General features: G+C 46.5%; 1 protein-coding gene and 1 non-coding gene across 2 annotated transcripts in view; both read left to right on the top strand.

Moving 5' to 3' along the window:
- LOC126088297 (probable beta-hexosaminidase fdl) overlaps positions 1 to 17,636 on the top strand; it is an 819,052-nt gene that overhangs the window by 658,370 nt on the left and 143,046 nt on the right. The window contains exon 3 of the mRNA XM_049906427.1: positions 3,261 to 3,416. Coding sequence (XP_049762384.1) covers positions 3,274 to 3,416 — 143 coding nt within the window. The 5' untranslated portion in view covers positions 3,261 to 3,273. The remainder of the gene's footprint in view (positions 1 to 3,260; positions 3,417 to 17,636) is intronic.
- On the top strand, positions 9,396 to 9,469 carry Trnat-ugu (transfer RNA threonine (anticodon UGU)). Its single transcript has one exon. It is a non-coding gene; the product is annotated as a tRNA-Thr (tRNA).

Genomic DNA, 17,636 nt, shown 5'->3' with positions numbered 1-17,636 from the left:
TATTTTCGCAAAGTTATGATCTGGCCGTTCGTTCATTGACGTCTCTGTTCACTGTAATAAGTTCAGCGTCTGTGTTTTGCGACCGCGCCGCAAAACCGTGTGATTAGTAGACGAAAGGACATGCCTCTCCAATGGGAACCGAAAACATTGCCCACGAAATACATCTCACGTATTTAATGCACTCTCGTCCAAAGTAGCGAACAGTCAACTGCCAGCCAGGGAGCCTCGTTAGCAGGAATACTCTCTCTTCCGTGCGCTGTAGTCGACTGAATGTTTGTTTAGATGTAGCGTCCCCATACTACGGCGCAGTTATCTCCCATTGGACGGGTGGACGGACAGATAATAGTCTGAAAATAAAAAATTAAAATTTTACACTCGAGGGAAGACTTGAACCAAGGACCTCTTGTTCCGCAGTTGTTCACGCTAACCACGGGACCATGGCGCTCCTGACCTCAGATTTTCCTTGATGTTACCTATTTTGCTCCTGGACAACTCAGTTTGTATATTTTGCTTATTTTTTTCATAGTTCCACACATCTTATTCCTGTTTCCTCGATTGATCTGTGTTCAGTTTTTCAAGGCCTATCCACTGTGCCAACTTATAACTAAATCTGAGGGGGGTGCGATGGAGAGGTTCCCTTGTGAGTTTAAACAGGGTGAGTCGCTTCAGACAACACCTTTATTTTGTGAACGGTTAGAGGTATCGAAACAGTTTCCGAAAATTGATAGCACTGTGTAACATAAGTTGCGACACTCCGTCTGGTTTTAGTTATTTACTGAGACAGCAACGCGTCAAGCTGCTAGCAAGTGACACTTCCGAGTAAGGTGTCGGATGAGTGCGAATACTATAGTTTATTTTGATTTGTAACAGAGTTCCCACAGTACAGAGAGTACGTAGTGCGGTAAAAATTGACAACTAATAAATATCACAAGATAGGCTACAGTTTCCTAAGGACACTGAGAGGTACAGAACGCTAGATTACAGGAATCTTTCACGAAATAAGAGGTTTTATATCTTACTCGACTTATGGCGTATACTGGCCGATCAGGGCCATTCAGGTACCACTACCGATGTCGTTTTATGAAACCCACAAAGGTACCGGAATAAGTTTTCGTTAGAAGCCACAGTTCTCAAGTTATTCAAGAAACACTTTAAAAAGTGACCTTCAAAAGTATATCCACCCCCACACTCATCCTTCAGCAGTCAGGGTTTGTAGTATGTCGTTCGTGGCACTCCCTCCTACCACTGTACACAAACTTCCGACTAGGCAAACTATTCCCGACATTCGACTTCAGTTTGGTGTCTGTTGATTGGGCTATTACGCCATCAGCACAGTTGACTGTTTCCTCAACATCAATCATCTGAACGTGCCCGTGAGGGTAACGACGGGAAAAAGACTTTCATATACGTTAGACTAAAACTAATTACGTTTAAATTCGTTCCAAACTTAACCCCCCCCAGCACAGTAGTTTCGTATTTAAACAAACCTCAGTTTTACAATTTGAGTGTGCTCGACTAAGCTGGTGGCGTAATAAAGCTAGTCAATTGAGACTAAACAAGACCGAATTTGGGAAACCATTCCTGCTGCTGCAAATGTACAGTGGTAGGAAACAGTGCCAGGAACAACATGCTAGAAACTCTGACTCGTGGGAGCTGAATACAGAAGAGGGAGTGTATTTGAGTCACTTCTGTATTTTTTCTAGAATAACTCTGAAACCGTGCAGCGAAAACTTATCACAGTGCAAAATTCAACTACATTAAATATCCTACGAAAAAGGTCCTGTTCATCTTTTCTGTAGGGCTAATACACTGAAGAGCCAAACGAACTGGTACATCTGCCTAATATCGTGTAGGGCCCCCAAAAACGCGCAGAAGTGCCGTTACACGACGTGGTATGGACTCGACTAATGACTGAAGTAGTGTTGGAGGGAACTGACACCATAAATCTTGCAGAACTGTCCATAAATCCGTAAGAGTGCGTGGAGATCTCTTCTGAACATACGTTGCAAGGCATCTCAGATATATGAATAATGTTCATGCAGGGGAGTTTGTTGGCCAGCGGACGTCTTTAAACTCGGAAGAGGGTTTCCGGAGCAACTCCGTAGAAATTCTGGACGTGTCGTGTGTCACGTGTCGCATTGTCCTGCTGGAATCGCCAGTCTGTCGGAATGTACAATGGACATGAATGGATCTAGGTGATGAAACAGGATGCTTAAGTACGTGTCATCTGTCTGAGTCATATCTAGACGTATCAAGGGTCCCATAAGACTTCTACTGCACACGCCTTACGCCATTACAGAGCCTCCACCAGCTTGAACAGTCCCCTGCAGACTTCCAGGGTTCATGGATTCATGAGGTCTCCATGCCAGTATACGTCCATCCGCTCCATACAATTTGAAACGAGACTCGTGTGACCACAAAACAGGTTTCCAGTCAAGGCCAATGTCGGTGTTGACGTGTCCAGGCGAGGCGTAAAGTTTTGTGTCGTGCAGTCATCAAGGGTACACGAGTGGGCCTTCGGCTCAGAAAGCCTATATCGATCATGTTTCGTTGAATGGCTGGCACGCTGACCCAGCATGGAAATCTGCAGCAGTTTACGGTAGTGTTGCACTTCTGTCGCGTTGAACGATTGTCTTCATTCGTCGTTGGTCCCGTTCTTGTAAGATTTTTCCAACCGCGGCGATGTAGGAGATTTGATGTTTTACCGAATTCATGATATTCAATGTACACTTCTGAAATAGTCGTACAGGAAAATCCCAACCTCATCGCTACTTCTTAGATGCTCCGTCCCATCGCTCGTGTGCAGACTATAACACCACGTTGAAACTGATTTAAATCTTGATAACCTGCCAGTGTAGCAGCAGTAACCGTTCTAACAGCGCCAAACACTTGTCTTATGTAGGCGTTGACGACCGCTGCGCCGTATTCTACCTGTTCACATATCACTGTATTTCAATAAGCATGCGTTTACCAGTTTCTTTGGCACTTCATTGTAGTTTGCGCGTAGTGAGCTATAGAATATGGAAATCTCGCGGTTGATGTTTGAAGGGCAGCTAAAACATTGCGGGTTGCATAAATAGGCATCGGTAGGGGTAGCAGGTATCTAAAGTTGTTTGAATAACAAGCGGACCTTACATCGAGTAATTCTGTCTCCAAACGCGGCTACTGAACGAGGTGCAATGCCAAATGATGAATAAGCGTAATTGCGTTTGTGTAAAGTTGCTCGGTGCTAAGTGTGGACCCGCTCCGCTGTGTTACAGGGAGGGCTGCCGCATGTCGCGGCAGCGGCTGCTGTGGCGTCTGCTGGGCGCCGCGCTGGCGCTCACGGTCGCCGGGCTCGCCGCGCCGCCGCTCTTCCGGCTGCTCGTCTCGCCGCACGGAACCGCCAACTCCGTCGCCGGCCGCCGCATGTACAGGTCAGTACTACACGCTGCTACCCTGGCTGTACTGGGCCCTCACTGACTACGAACAGGACGCATCGATCTACGATAAAATTACAGCATAAATATTTGTCGACATCAAAATATTCAGAGGCCTCCAGATAGAAAGTGGGTGACAGTAGTAAAAAAAGCGATTGGGTGGTTTGATGTGGGAGGGGTGGTTTGATGTGGGAGGGGTGGTTTGATGTGGGAGGGGTGGTTTGATGTGGGAGGGGTGGTTTGATGTGGGAGGGGTGGTTTGATGTGGGAGGGGTGGTTTGATGTGGGAGGGGTGGTTTGATGTGGGAGGGGTGGTTTGATGTGGGAGGGGTGGTTTGATGTGGGAGGGGTGGTTTGATGTGGGAGGGGTGGTTTGATGTGGGAGGGGTGGTTTGATGTGGGAGGGGTGGTTTGATGTGGGAGGGGTGGTTTGATGTGGGAGGGGTGGTTTGATGTGGGAGGGGTGGTTTGATGTGGGAGGGGTGGTTTGATGTGGGAGGGGTGGTTTGATGTGGGAGGGGTGGTTTGATGTGGGAGGGGTGGTTTGATGTGGGAGGGGTGGTTTGATGTGGGAGGGGTGGTTTGATGTGGGAGGGGTGGTTTGATGTGGGAGGGGTGGTTTGATGTGGGAGGGGTGGTTTGATGTGGGAGGGGTGGTTTGATGTGGGAGGGGTGGTTTGATGTGGGAGGGGTGGTTTGATGTGGGAGGGGTGGTTTGATGTGGGAGGGGTGGTTTGATGTGGGAGGGGTGGTTTGATGTGGGAGGGGTGGTTTGATGTGGGAGGGGTGGTTTGATGTGGGAGGGGTGGTTTGATGTGGGAGGGGTGGTTTGATGTGGGAGGGGTGGTTTGATGTGGGAGGGGTGGTTTGATGTGGGAGGGGTGGTTTGATGTGGGAGGGGTGGTTTGATGTGGGAGGGGTGGTTTGATGTGGGAGGGGTGGTTTGATGTGGGAGGGGTGGTTTGATGTGGGAGGGGTGGTTTGATGTGGGAGGGGTGGTTTGATGTGGGAGGGGTGGTTTGATGTGGGAGGGGTGGTTTGATGTGGGAGGGGTGGTTTGATGTGGGAGGGGTGGTTTGATGTGGGAGGGGTGGTTTGATGTGGGAGGGGTGGTTTGATGTGGGAGGGGTGGTTTGATGTGGGAGGGGTGGTTTGATGTGGGAGGGGTGGTTTGATGTGGGAGGGGTGGTTTGATGTGGGAGGGGTGGTTTGATGTGGGAGGGGTGGTTTGATGTGGGAGGGGTGGTTTGATGTGGGAGGGGTGGTTTGATGTGGGAGGGGTGGTTTGATGTGGGAGGGGTGGTTTGATGTGGGAGGGGTGGTTTGATGTGGGAGGGGTGGTTTGATGTGGGAGGGGTGGTTTGATGTGGGAGGGGTGGTTTGATGTGGGAGGGGTGGTTTGATGTGGGAGGGGTGGTTTGATGTGGGAGGGGTGGTTTGATGTGGGAGGGGTGGTTTGATGTGGGAGGGGTGGTTTGATGTGGGAGGGGTGGTTTGATGTGGGAGGGGTGGTTTGATGTGGGAGGGGTGGTTTGATGTGGGAGGGGTGGTTTGATGTGGGAGGGGTGGTTTGATGTGGGAGGGGTGGTTTGATGTGGGAGGGGTGGTTTGATGTGGGAGGGGTGGTTTGATGTGGGAGGGGTGGTTTGATGTGGGAGGGGTGGTTTGATGTGGGAGGGGTGGTTTGATGTGGGAGGGGTGGTTTGATGTGGGAGGGGTGGTTTGATGTGGGAGGGGTGGTTTGATGTGGGAGGGGTGGTTTGATGTGGGAGGGGTGGTTTGATGTGGGAGGGGTGGTTTGATGTGGGAGGGGTGGTTTGATGTGGGAGGGGTGGTTTGATGTGGGAGGGGTGGTTTGATGTGGGAGGGGTGGTTTGATGTGGGAGGGGTGGTTTGATGTGGGAGGGGTGGTTTGATGTGGGAGGGGTGGTTTGATGTGGGAGGGGTGGTTTGATGTGGGAGGGGTGGTTTGATGTGGGAGGGGTGGTTTGATGTGGGAGGGGTGGTTTGATGTGGGAGGGGTGGTTTGATGTGGGAGGGGTGGTTTGATGTGGGAGGGGTGGTTTGATGTGGGAGGGGTGGTTTGATGTGGGAGGGGTGGTTTGATGTGGGAGGGGTGGTTTGATGTGGGAGGGGTGGTTTGATGTGGGAGGGGTGGTTTGATGTGGGAGGGGTGGTTTGATGTGGGAGGGGTGGTTTGATGTGGGAGGGGTGGTTTGATGTGGGAGGGGTGGTTTGATGTGGGAGGGGTGGTTTGATGTGGGAGGGGTGGTTTGATGTGGGAGGGGTGGTTTGATGTGGGAGGGGTGGTTTGATGTGGGAGGGGTGGTTTGATGTGGGAGGGGTGGTTTGATGTGGGAGGGGTGGTTTGATGTGGGAGGGGTGGTTTGATGTGGGAGGGGTGGTTTGATGTGGGAGGGGTGGTTTGATGTGGGAGGGGTGGTTTGATGTGGGAGGGGTGGTTTGATGTGGGAGGGGTGGTTTGATGTGGGAGGGGTGGTTTGATGTGGGAGGGGTGGTTTGATGTGGGAGGGGTGGTTTGATGTGATACTTCTAAGGTGTCTGTCATGGAGATCACACTTCTTTGCATGGTGAGATATACCTCCTGTTTACTTGAAATTGGATTAGTACAAGTCCCCCATCATAAGTTTCTCAAATCTACGTCTGTGTACACCCAAAGGGCTTTCAGTAAGTAATGCAATACATCTCCCAATTTCGGTGAAAAAATGCGGAATTTGTTGACATGGAATGTCCTCGCTTCAGGCACTGTAGTTTAACAAAGTTCACATTGGTGGCCGCGCTATATGTAACCTTAAAAATGGCCCTCTACACACGGCTGTAGCTCCTGAAATGTTGGAACGTGGGGACACTATCATTCGATGCGATCAAACACCTCTCTGCACAACGGGACGACTGTTGGTAGTCCTGCCACATTCGTCCACCACTTCGGGTACTCAAAGGTGTGCGCCCGCTGCATTCCTCGCCGTCTAACAGAAGACAGTAAAGAACGAAGGACCATCTGTGTGTAATTGCTTGCGCGTTACGGGGCTGATCGCAGAAATTTTTGTCGATCATACATATAGGCGATGAAACATGGGTTGATCATTTCGAATCGGAAACAAAACGCAATTCATCCAGTGTCGCCACACCGTCTCCCTCCGAAGAAAAAGTTCTAAGGTTCACCCTCAGCCGATAGTCATGTCCATGGTCTTTCTGTACTTTTAAGGGGTTCCTCTGTTCGATGCAGCAAGGCGTTGGCTACGACGTCGACCAGTAGAGTGGTATCATCAGGGCAAACAGGCCCTCCCACTAAAGTAGTGAAAAACCGTCGTATTGGACGGAGACTATGGAAAGACAGGGTTTTGTAGCCAAAACGGTGGGAAATAATGTGCTGTATTGGAATCCTGAATAAAACAAACCTGATTTCGGAAAAACATTACTTTCTGAACGCCCCTCGTAATTAACTTACCGCTCATTGCTTCGTTCGCGACTTAGAACAAACACGCACATCTGCAGCTGATAAAGCGTCTGCTTGCTTAAACTGTCGATAGCGTGTCTACACTCTTCCCGCGACTGCTTTTATTAAAGCGACTTGTGACGTCATTCTCATAGCGTTAAACAAACGCTATATCCGACTAACGTCTTATTAATCAATTTAAGTTTCATCTAGTTTCATACTGTTCATATAGTCAATAGCGTATATAATTCAGTAAATCCAAAATACACTGAGTCCCTCACAAACTGCTCGTTTTTCCGATATTTCTAACACGTCGCCGAAATAAAAATGAAACAAAGTTTTCGTGATTTCTATCAAACGATTCGCGTTGATCAGATAACGGAACTAAAATTAATTTCGTCTAGGGAAAGGATTACAAAAATTATCGATGTTTCCTTCAACTAACAGCAACTTCAACCTCATCTTTCAGTTGAAACTAGTTAAGATTCTTGCTTAGGCTGAAATAAGTTGCTCCAAAAAGCATCTCTAAAAATGTTTCCATTATTAAGACGAGCAGAGTTCTCATATCAGGTTTTTGCAGGATTATTTGATGGTTGTTATGCCCCACAAAACTTATTGTCACAGCCAATAAAAGGTGGTTCCGACATAAATACATATAGCAAAGCTGGCGATAATTTCTATAAGAAACCAAACACGAAAACTTCAGCCACACGAAGAAATCTGATACAGTAAATAAATGTTGAAATATGAGTACGGAAAGGAAGAATACTTCCTTACAATTTTGACTTGCCGAAAGCTTCTGCGTTTCATCAGTCAATATTTAGGACTTAGAATTTCAGGTCATAGTTTGCAATTTAGAATAGCCAGAGTGGTCGCATTCTATCTTTAGTTAAGTAAAACTATATCACAACGGAGTGACTCAGCTAGGTGGTAGATGGCAATGACCTAAGTGTCTCGTCTTTGAAGACCAGAGTATGACCGGAAGTATGTTAGTGATTAGTGGAATGCATAAGACGATGGAGGAAAATTTGTTGAACTAGGAAGTGACCCCAAGTAAAATACTTTAACCACGGAAATATTAATAATTGGTTAAAGATTTAGATTCCCTTGGCCAAACGAAGTACTTGATCTTGAAAGATTGATTAGTGAAGGAAATGAAACCTCCTGGTTGGTCCGTTTGTCACCTTACTTCGGAGATGGGGGAGAGGGGGGTGTGTAGTTCCGAAAGGCACGAGGAACACTTGAAGAATGTGTTTCAGATCGCGTACGAAGTCGTAAAGTAATGCCTCTGAGTCATACATTCTGGGTGTCAGTTGATGGGGTTGCAGATGTGATTTGTGGGCTCCTGAGTAAAGTTACATAATAGTGGTTCTAACAGCTACTGTGATTAGTATAAGTTATTTTGTGTTTGTGTCGTATAGCAATATGGATGGCTGGATGTGATTCGTTTCTCTTGTTGTAAGTGCGGTTCCGCAGTTGGTCAGTTTTGCTACATCCATATTAAGGACTTTACGTTGAAGTTTGTAGATCTTCCGGAAGCACGAACTACTCTGAAAAGGGAAGCTGAAGGTAGTCTTGTCACCCTAACAGAGAATACTAAAATAAAAACATTTATGCTCTTAGATTTGGAAGCTTCTGTTGTAGAAGCAGATATTTATAGCACTTGAAAGTAATAGTCCATGAAATTGCGGATCGACTGCCGGTTGTCTGTAACCTGATACCCCGATATTTCGCCATAAAACCTTCTGGCCATGTTCAGGTGTTTACTGATGAAAATACATAGTTCTCCTATTTAGGAATCCTCTGGAGCATGCGCTTCTGCTGAAAGTCCGTGCACTGCTACGAGGGTCCTCCATGGTGACCGCCTCCATAGCGTAAAACGGCAGAACGACGCCGGCTTCGCAGAACAAGAAGTTGTTCTATCACAGCATCCCATGCCGTAGCCAACTGGAAGCCGCCAGCCCGCTGCGTACAAGAAAATATTGCACAGTGACAACTAGTTACTACAAACATGTGCCAGCAGGTTTTTAAATAGTGGAGCTCACTGTATTTCCCCTGTGTAACCTGAAGCTAGACGGAAGGCTCTGCGGTGAATTACGTATCAGGGTATCACGTTTGATACCTGCCAGTTCACAAGAAACTTCATGGAACAACCTATACCCTGCGAAAGTTTTAAATTTGTTTTAGTAATTATACTCAAAATTACAATGAAATGAACACCCTTAGCTGCTTACAGGCGTTGACATACGTCAACGGGGCAGATGAAAATGTGTGCCCCGACCGGGACTCCAAGCCGGCATCTCCTGCTTATATGGCAGACGCTCTATCCATCTGAGCTACATCTTCTGTGCGAATGCATAAACAGTGCCCGAACTCTTACGGGAATCGGCAACGCGCCGCGAGTAATGAGTATAATGGGCGGGAGCACTACGTATGTAGTGCGGGACAATACGTTGAGAATATGGGTTTCGCGGGAGGCGTGCCAGAGATAAATCCCTGCAGTCGCGCTATCTTCAGTGTCCTCGGTGGCTCAGATGGATAGAGCGTCTGCCATGTAAGCAGAAGATCCCGGGTTAGAGTCCCGGTCGGGGCACACATTTTCATCTGTCCCCGCTGACGTATGTCAACGCCTGTAAGCAGCTAAGGGTGTTCATTTCATTGTAATATCATTCTAACGAGCTGCATGGTCACTGATGGTATTTGTTCTTTCGGACATGTCCGAAAGAACAGATACCATCTTAGTATATATACTCAAAATATTTTGTTCCAGTTGGTGGTTTTGAGTCAGTCACAAAATAACTTGAAACATTGTTTAACTTCTTAACACGAGGTAATAAGTGTAAATTTAATTTTTTGGAGCATACCTCTTCCATTTGATGGAAATGTCCATTTATAATTATTTTCAACAGAGTGGGGTTATTTCACTCCATAGAGAGACAGCAAGAACTGCGAATATACCTCCCTTGTGAGGTAGTTGGCTATTACGCCTAGCCAGCTCGTGACACCCTAACTCTCAGATCCTAAGATCTGGATAGTTCACTCAGGACTTGCTTGTAAAGGTGATGGTCCTTCGAAAGGATGTCGATTAGTGCAACAGTACGGAACAGTGCCAACCATAGTAGAATGCTATTTGTTGCTGGGACTTAAGTTTTTAAAATGTTATCCAGTAGGACCACATAACTTAAGTTTCTGTTTTCTTAAGCATCCAACACGTGAATCTGCGTACACACGTGCGAGGAGCATGGTCATAAGCAGCTCACCAGTGACTCAGACAGACAAAGAAAAACACGCGGAATGAAGCAAGAGCATTCTCTGAGCCTCATTTCTCGCGAGTCGTTAGGCGTTTGAGCATGCAACAGTGTTGTTGCCTTTGAGCCCAAGTGCCTCCTTTTGCTCATTGGAAAAACACAGCAGGTGTTTCACGAGCTGCTCGCAAAGACCCCATCGTGTCTTTGCTGTCACGAGCAATGGGGGTTTATAAAATGCCGACTAGATTCTCTCCACATCAGTTTATTTTTTTGAAGTTGTGTACCAGCAGCTCGCGAGCGTATTGCTCGTACTCGCAGTGCTCCCATTTAGTAGTAGTAGTAGTAGTAGTAGTAGCTGCTCTCATTTATAGGTCATGAGGTTTACAATTAGTGAGAAGCAGACAGCCTTCATAACCGATACAGAGAGAGCGTCTTCGACTAGCAATAAATACTTCCTGGGTTACGAGTTCTGTACCAGCCACTACTTAAATTCTGAATAAAAATCAGCAGCCGGCCGGTGTGGCCGTGCGGTTCTAAGCGCGTCGGTTTGGAACCGCGTGACCGCTACGGTTGCAGGTTCGAATCCTGCCTCGGGCATGGATGTGTGTGCTGTCCTTAGGTTAGTTAGGTTTAAGTAGTTCTCAGTTCTAGGGGACTGATGACCTAAGATGTTAAGTCCCATAGTGCTCAGAGCCAGCCAAAAATCAGCAGCAATGGCGGCCGAACGTGACAAAGATACAGGGGTTGTTTGACAAAAATATGGAAGCACGACGAAAAATGATCTTTCAGCACGAATGCAAATGCTAGCCAATGGTACAGGTATCGCGCTGTTGTATTTGACGACGAACGACACCAGTGGAATGTCCTAGGTACGTTGCCGGAACAGTGTTCTGTGGAGCTGAAAGTGTATAATGTTGCGCTGAGTGAATTTGAACGAAGCCAAATTGTTGGTTCTCACATTGTGGGTGCATCAGTTAACATTGCAGCCGAAATGTTTGGTGTTTCAAGAAGCATCATATCGTAGACTCGTACCGCATACAGGGAAAGCGGGAAATCATGATACGGTGAGTCACAACGCGGACGATACTATTTGAGAGATCGTGACAGTCATTCATGAGAACTGTAACGAAAAATAACTACAGCCTCAAGGTCACATCATAACTGAACGTCGCACTAGCGGACCGTCAGAACCAACAACACAAAGGGAGCTCCATAATCTGGGAACTGCAACGCGATCTGGAATTCCAAAAGTTTCAAAACCAGTTATCAATGGTGCAAATTCCCGTAGCAGGAAAACGCGGGGCCGAAGCCATAAAATCTGAACTGTGGAGCAATGGAAGAAAGGTATTTCATCGAATGAGTCTTGTTTTAACATTGTTTCCAACTTCTGGCAAAGTTTACATTCAAAGAGTGAAACATAGGGGCTTCCGGTAATTTGGGTACCCATATCGAGGTATTCCGTGCTCCCCATGGTTACTCTGAAAGGTCTCATTTCTTCCAAGGATCACCTGACCATGCTGGCTGATCAGGTCCATCCCATGCTACAGTGTTCCTTTCCCAAAGGCAGTGCTGTGTTCAAAGACGATAGGGCGACTCTTCACGCCGCTCCCATCTTCCAGAACTGGTTCTCTGAGGATGAGGATGAAATGTCGTGTCTCCCCTGGCCACCAGTCACCAGACCTCAATATTGCTGCGAATTTGTGTCTAATTCAGAGAGAAAAATACGTAGTCTGTATCCACTCCACCATCACTACCTGCATTAGCAAACCTTCTTGCATGAAGAATGGTGAAAGTTTCCCTAGAAACCATACAGAAACTGTTTTCATTCGTTCAGAGATTGGAAGCTGTTTTGAATGCCAGCGGTTTTTCTATACCATGTTAGGTAAAGTAATGTTTTATCAATTTCAGTTGAACACAGCAGCTGTTTCCGTGAATCATACTGTAGGGAATACTGCGACCAGCCCCAAGTTTCCTTGAAATGATTTTATTTTACCATTAAGAGTTTCGGGCCAGAGCCCATTGTCAGATGGTAACGTTGACTTCAATGCAAGTTTTACATTTGCATTCTAAAATTTAATGAAGTTTTTGTGAATACGTAGTTGTACATTTATACACTCATCAAAAGTTTTTGCATCACCCCCGGTTCCCAGGACTCCTGAAGATAGTCCTTTACTGTGGATATTCTATCCCAGAGAAAGTCCCTGTGACTTTTCAGAGACGTCACTAACCCCGCCAAAAGATGTAAACAAACGTGCATGAGCAGCGTCTATTAGACGGAGGGGGTCCGACAGCCGATCTGCTAGTCATTCCACCAGGAAGGAGGTACACGGATCGTGTGGTCTGTAGTTAAACCATGCCTAGACGGTCGATACCGCGGTTCAAACGTGTTCGCATTGTTACTTTGTGCCTGGAAGGGCTCTTAACAAGGGAAGTGTCCTGGCGTCTAGGAGTGAACCAAAGAGATGTTGTTCCGACATGGAGATAGAGACAGGAACTGTCGATGACATGCCTCGCTCAGGCCGCCCAAGGGCTACTACTGCAGTGGACGATGGCTACCTACTGATTATAGCTCTGGGGAACCCTGACAGCAACGCCACCATGTTGAATAATGTTTTTCGTGCAGCCACAGGACGTCGTGTTAAGACTCAAACTGTGCGCAGTAGGCTGCATGATGCGCAACTTCACTCCCAACCTCCATGGCGATGTCCATCTTCGCAACCACGACACCATGCAGCGCGATACATATGGGCCCAATAACATGCCAAATGGACCGCTCAGGATTGGCATCACGTTCTCTTCAGTGAAGAGTGTCGCATATTCCTTCAACCAGACAATCGACAGAGACGTGTTTGGAGGCAGCCGGGCACTGTCCAACGAGAGCAACTAGGTGGTTACCTGCTGTTTTGGGGTGACATTATGTGTGGCCGACGTACGCCACTGGTGGTCATGGCAGGTGCCGTAGTGGCTGTACGATACGTGAATGCCATCCTCCAGCCGGTAGTGCAACCATATCTGCAGCATATTGGCGAGGCATTCGTGCTCATGGACGACAATTCGCGCCCCCATCGAGCACATCTTGTGAATGACTTCCTTCAGGATAACGACATCGCTCGACTAGTGTCCAGCATGTTCTCCAGGCACGAACCCTATCGAACATGCCTGAGATGGATTGAAAAGGGTTGTTTATGGACGGTGTGACTCTGCAACCACTGTGAGGGATCTACGCCGAATCGCCGTTACAGAGTGGGACAATCTGTACCAACAGTGCCTTGATGAACTTGTGCATAGTATGCCACGACGAATACAGGACTGCATCAATGCAAGAGAACGTGCTACTGGGTATTAGAGGAACTGGTGCGTATAGCAGTCTGGACCACCACCTATGAAGGTCTCGCTGTATGGTGGTACAACATGTAATGTGTGGATTTCTTGAGCAATAAAAAGGACGGAAATGTTCTTTGCATCACTATTCCAATTTTCTGTACAGGTTCCAGAACTCTCGGAACCGAGGTGATGCAAAACTTTTCTGGCACGTCCGCGTGCGCGTGTCTATTATAGGACCGCGGTTGATTTTCCTTTACAATCCATATTGATCAGTGAAGTAAGAAAATCGAACCTCTCCTATGATAAGGAGGAATTTCCTGGAAGTAAAATGTATAGAGCATATATAAATGTAAAACTATGCAATCACAAAAAATTTGTTAAATTTTAGGACATTATTGTAAAATCTTTTGTAAGCTATTAGTTACCATTTTTGGACACAAGTTTAAATCTGGAAATGAAGGAATAGATACCATCTGACTACGGCCTGAGGCCCGAAACTCGTAATGGTATAATAAAATCTTTTCAAGAAAAGCTTGTGGCTGCTTGCAGTATATCCTACGGTGTAACATGCTTTCGGTGTTTCCATATTTTTGTGCACCCCTTCTAGCTGCCGCGACGACCGCAGTGTAACATCGGCTCCGTGAAAATACGATACTTGAGTGGGTAAAATTGATGTTGCGATACAGCTGTTAGGGCAGTTAACGGTTTCTCTTACGGGCAGAGCTACTCAGCTACCATCGACTAAACGTAAGGCGATAGCGTGGACGTGTGGGGTATTTAAAACTGAAAGCATCTGTTCGACGAAGCGAGATGGCTGGGGAAGGAAGTAGTGACGCTATGGCCGTGGTGTGGCGCAGCGTCTGCGACGGCTGGACGGACTCGGCTGCATCAGCGCGCCGGCGTGGGCTGCACGCGGCCGGCCCTGCTGACTGTGCTTCGCCGGTGGCGTGCGTTGCAGAGAGGTGAGTGACCTCGCGTAGCCGCTATTCCCAACTTCATGACAAACAACACGAAGGGAGAGCAAGGTCTATCGAGAACGCCCAGCTTTTTGGCGAAATTTTTAAGTTCGTTGGCAAGGAGCTTTGTGGACCTAAGAAGCCATTTAAGGAAGAGGAAATAAGTCGCATTGTGGGCAGTTAAAGAAGCTATCGTATTCAGACTACATTACTTTCAACGGTGAACAGTGATAGCCTGAAAGCTGAACTATAGAGAAGGGGCACACCTTAGTTTACTACTGCAGTAGTTAGACAGGGCAGTACAGCAGAGGAACGAGCAAATGTGACCAGCTAAATAAAATGAGCAGAGCAGTTAACATTGCACTACTAATCTCTTAAGATCTCGGACGAATGAGGATGCAAAAGTTGTACAGCAGAAATTAACTGCTATTTTCAGTCCTGCAGAGGAGAGAATATGCATAAAGCTGATACATAAAATGAAAAATACAGTTATTATGAGAACCGGTTCAGAAGATGATACTGCAAAATGTTATTCATAGTAAACTGCAACAGCCTCACTTGCGACCTACAGTCAGAATTTACAAAGTTCCTTCTGACTTGGAGGCGCAGCAACTAAGAGAGACGGTGTACCAGGAAAACTTTGAAGGGCAACTAAAAGGGGATCATTTTGTCATAGTTCATTCCGAAAATTAAGGCCAGATCGAAATACAGTAGGTCATCAGATGGTGGAGGTAGGACATTCCATGAGAAAAACCTTCCTAAAAAGGCAAAAGGCTTTGAAGCCACGCCTGTGAATTATAACCTAGTTGGAATCCCCCTGTAACGCGTGCCAGGATTATAATTATGTAGCAGCCAACTGCACTAGATACATCACTTGTGCCGACTGCGGGGAAGGCGGCCATAAGAATGTAGATTGTGGAAAGAGCAAACAGTCCAAAGTGTAGGCCCTGTACTGCGAATTGAAATGACTGCCCAGTATCAGATGTTCGTAGACAGGCTTATCCTGTCTATAGATTCTAGGTGAAAGGCTAATAATAACTGATCATAGAAGACTAAGAGATCAAATAATTCGCCGAATACAGACAATAGGAGGTAGAAATAGTTGTCTAGGAGAAAGCGAGATGCCGGGAGAGAACGGAATTTATCAGAAAATAAAAACAAACGTTACATTAGAGACGCAGCTATTCATACAATCAAGCCCTCAAGGCTATTGGAATCTGGATGATTTACAAAATTTGGAGATGTGCGTTGAACACTGAAAGAGCTCAACAACTCTGCAACAAAAGAGTGCCAATATTCAGTACAGTGAGATGACGAGCCCAACTACTAAAGGCAAAAGTACCGCAAACAAATCCCATTCAGCCAGGTAATGGTAAAGGAACGGAACCACCTCACAAAGAGAAATGTTCGAAATGTCGAGATACAAGCAAATCTTAGAGTCGCGAATCAGCACAATCAAGAGTTCCTAACAGACAATGAGACAGGATACACAGCGATACACAACTTCAACTGGGAGTAAAATAGGCAGAAATCCGTAACTACTTAACGGTAAAAAAAAAATCGCAACACCAGGAGGAGACGTGCGACATAAAAGAAAGATGGTAGGCGTGTTTCTACACTTGAATGCTGCCTATTAAAGTTTCGCGCCAGTCTCATAAGAGTCGCACTACTAGCGCCACTGAGGACGCAAATCAGGTGAACTGTATACGAGGGAGCGTTTGAAAACTCCGTACAAAAATAAAAACTAATTACGTGTTTGGGGTAAACCTTTATTTTTCGACATAGTCTCCTTTTATTCTTACACACTTCATCCAGCGCTGTTCTAATTTGTTGATCCCTCCCGAATAATAGGAATTGTCAAAGTCTGCAAAATAGCTATCTGTTTCTGCAATCACTTCCTCGTTTGAATAAAATCTTCGTCCCGCCAGCCATTTCTTCAAATTGGGGAACAAATAGTAGTCAGAGGGAGCTAAGTCTGGATAATAGGGGATGTGAAACGAGTTGGAATCCTATTTCCATTAATTTTAAGACTGCAACTGCTGGGGGGTGTGCTGATGCATTGTCGTGATGGAAAAGGACTTTTTTGCGGTCCATTCGCCAGTGTTACTTTTGCAGCTCGGTTTTCAAACGGTCCGGTAACGATGACTAATATGCACCTGTAATAGTTTTACCCTTTTCCAGATGATCGATGAGGATTATCCCTTGCAAATCCTAAGACAGTCGCCATAACCTTTCCGGCCGAAGGAATGGTCTTCGGCATTTTTGGTGCAGATTATCCCTTGGTAACCCATTGTTTAGATCGTTCTTTGCTCTCATGAGCGTAGTAACGCTTCCATGTTTTATCCACAGTGACGAAACAACACTAAGAGTCCTGCGGATTCTTCTTGAAAAGCTGCAAACTATCCTTGCAACACTTCACGCGATTCCGTTCTTGGTCAAGCGTGAGCAATCGCGGAACCCATCTTGCAGATAGCTGTTTCATGTCCAAATGTTCCTACAAAATATTATGTGCCCATTCATTAGAGATGCCCACAGCACTAGCAATCTCACACACCTCAAATCCTCTGTCATCCATCACCATATCATGGATTTTATCAATGATTTCTGGAGTCGTAATCTCCACAGGGCGTCCACAACGTTCAGCGTCACTTGTGCCCTCATGGCCACTCCGAAAATTTTGAAACCACTTATAAATTGTTCTAATCGAAGGTGCAGAGTCACCATAATGTTTATCAAGCTTATTTTTAGTCTCCTGAGGCGTTTTGCCTTTCATAAAGTAATGTTTAATCACGACACGAAATTTTTTCGTCCATTTTTTGACAGTCACTCGACTTCCTTAAATCACACGAATGCCAAAAAAAAAGAAATAGACCAATATGGCTGAAACTTGGTGTGCGTTCTTTCCAAAGATGCTACTAACCAAACAAGACCTCGATCCGCGCAGGTGGTGCCATCTCTCGGACTTTGCATGGACTTTTCAAACGCCCCTCGTATACACGTTGTACTTCGAGATTGGACGTGGTGAGTTGGCGTTAGTCAAGAACGCCGTTAAGGTAACAAACACGGTATTATCAACACCTCACTGAGTTTTAACGATGTGACGTAATACTGCTACAGGAAGCTGGATATTCCTCCTGCGACACCACAGAAAGGCTTGGCAGGAATGTAGTCATTATACGTGATTGTTGGCAGCGGTCACGAGAATGTAAGGTCGCAAGACGGCCGGGCTGTA

This window comes from Schistocerca cancellata, chromosome 6, assembly GCF_023864275.1.
Source record: "Schistocerca cancellata isolate TAMUIC-IGC-003103 chromosome 6, iqSchCanc2.1, whole genome shotgun sequence".
Taxonomy (NCBI): Eukaryota; Metazoa; Arthropoda; class Insecta; order Orthoptera; family Acrididae; genus Schistocerca; species Schistocerca cancellata.
Note: the sequence above shows the minus strand (reverse complement) of the source record. Positions and strands in the feature narration are given on the sequence as shown.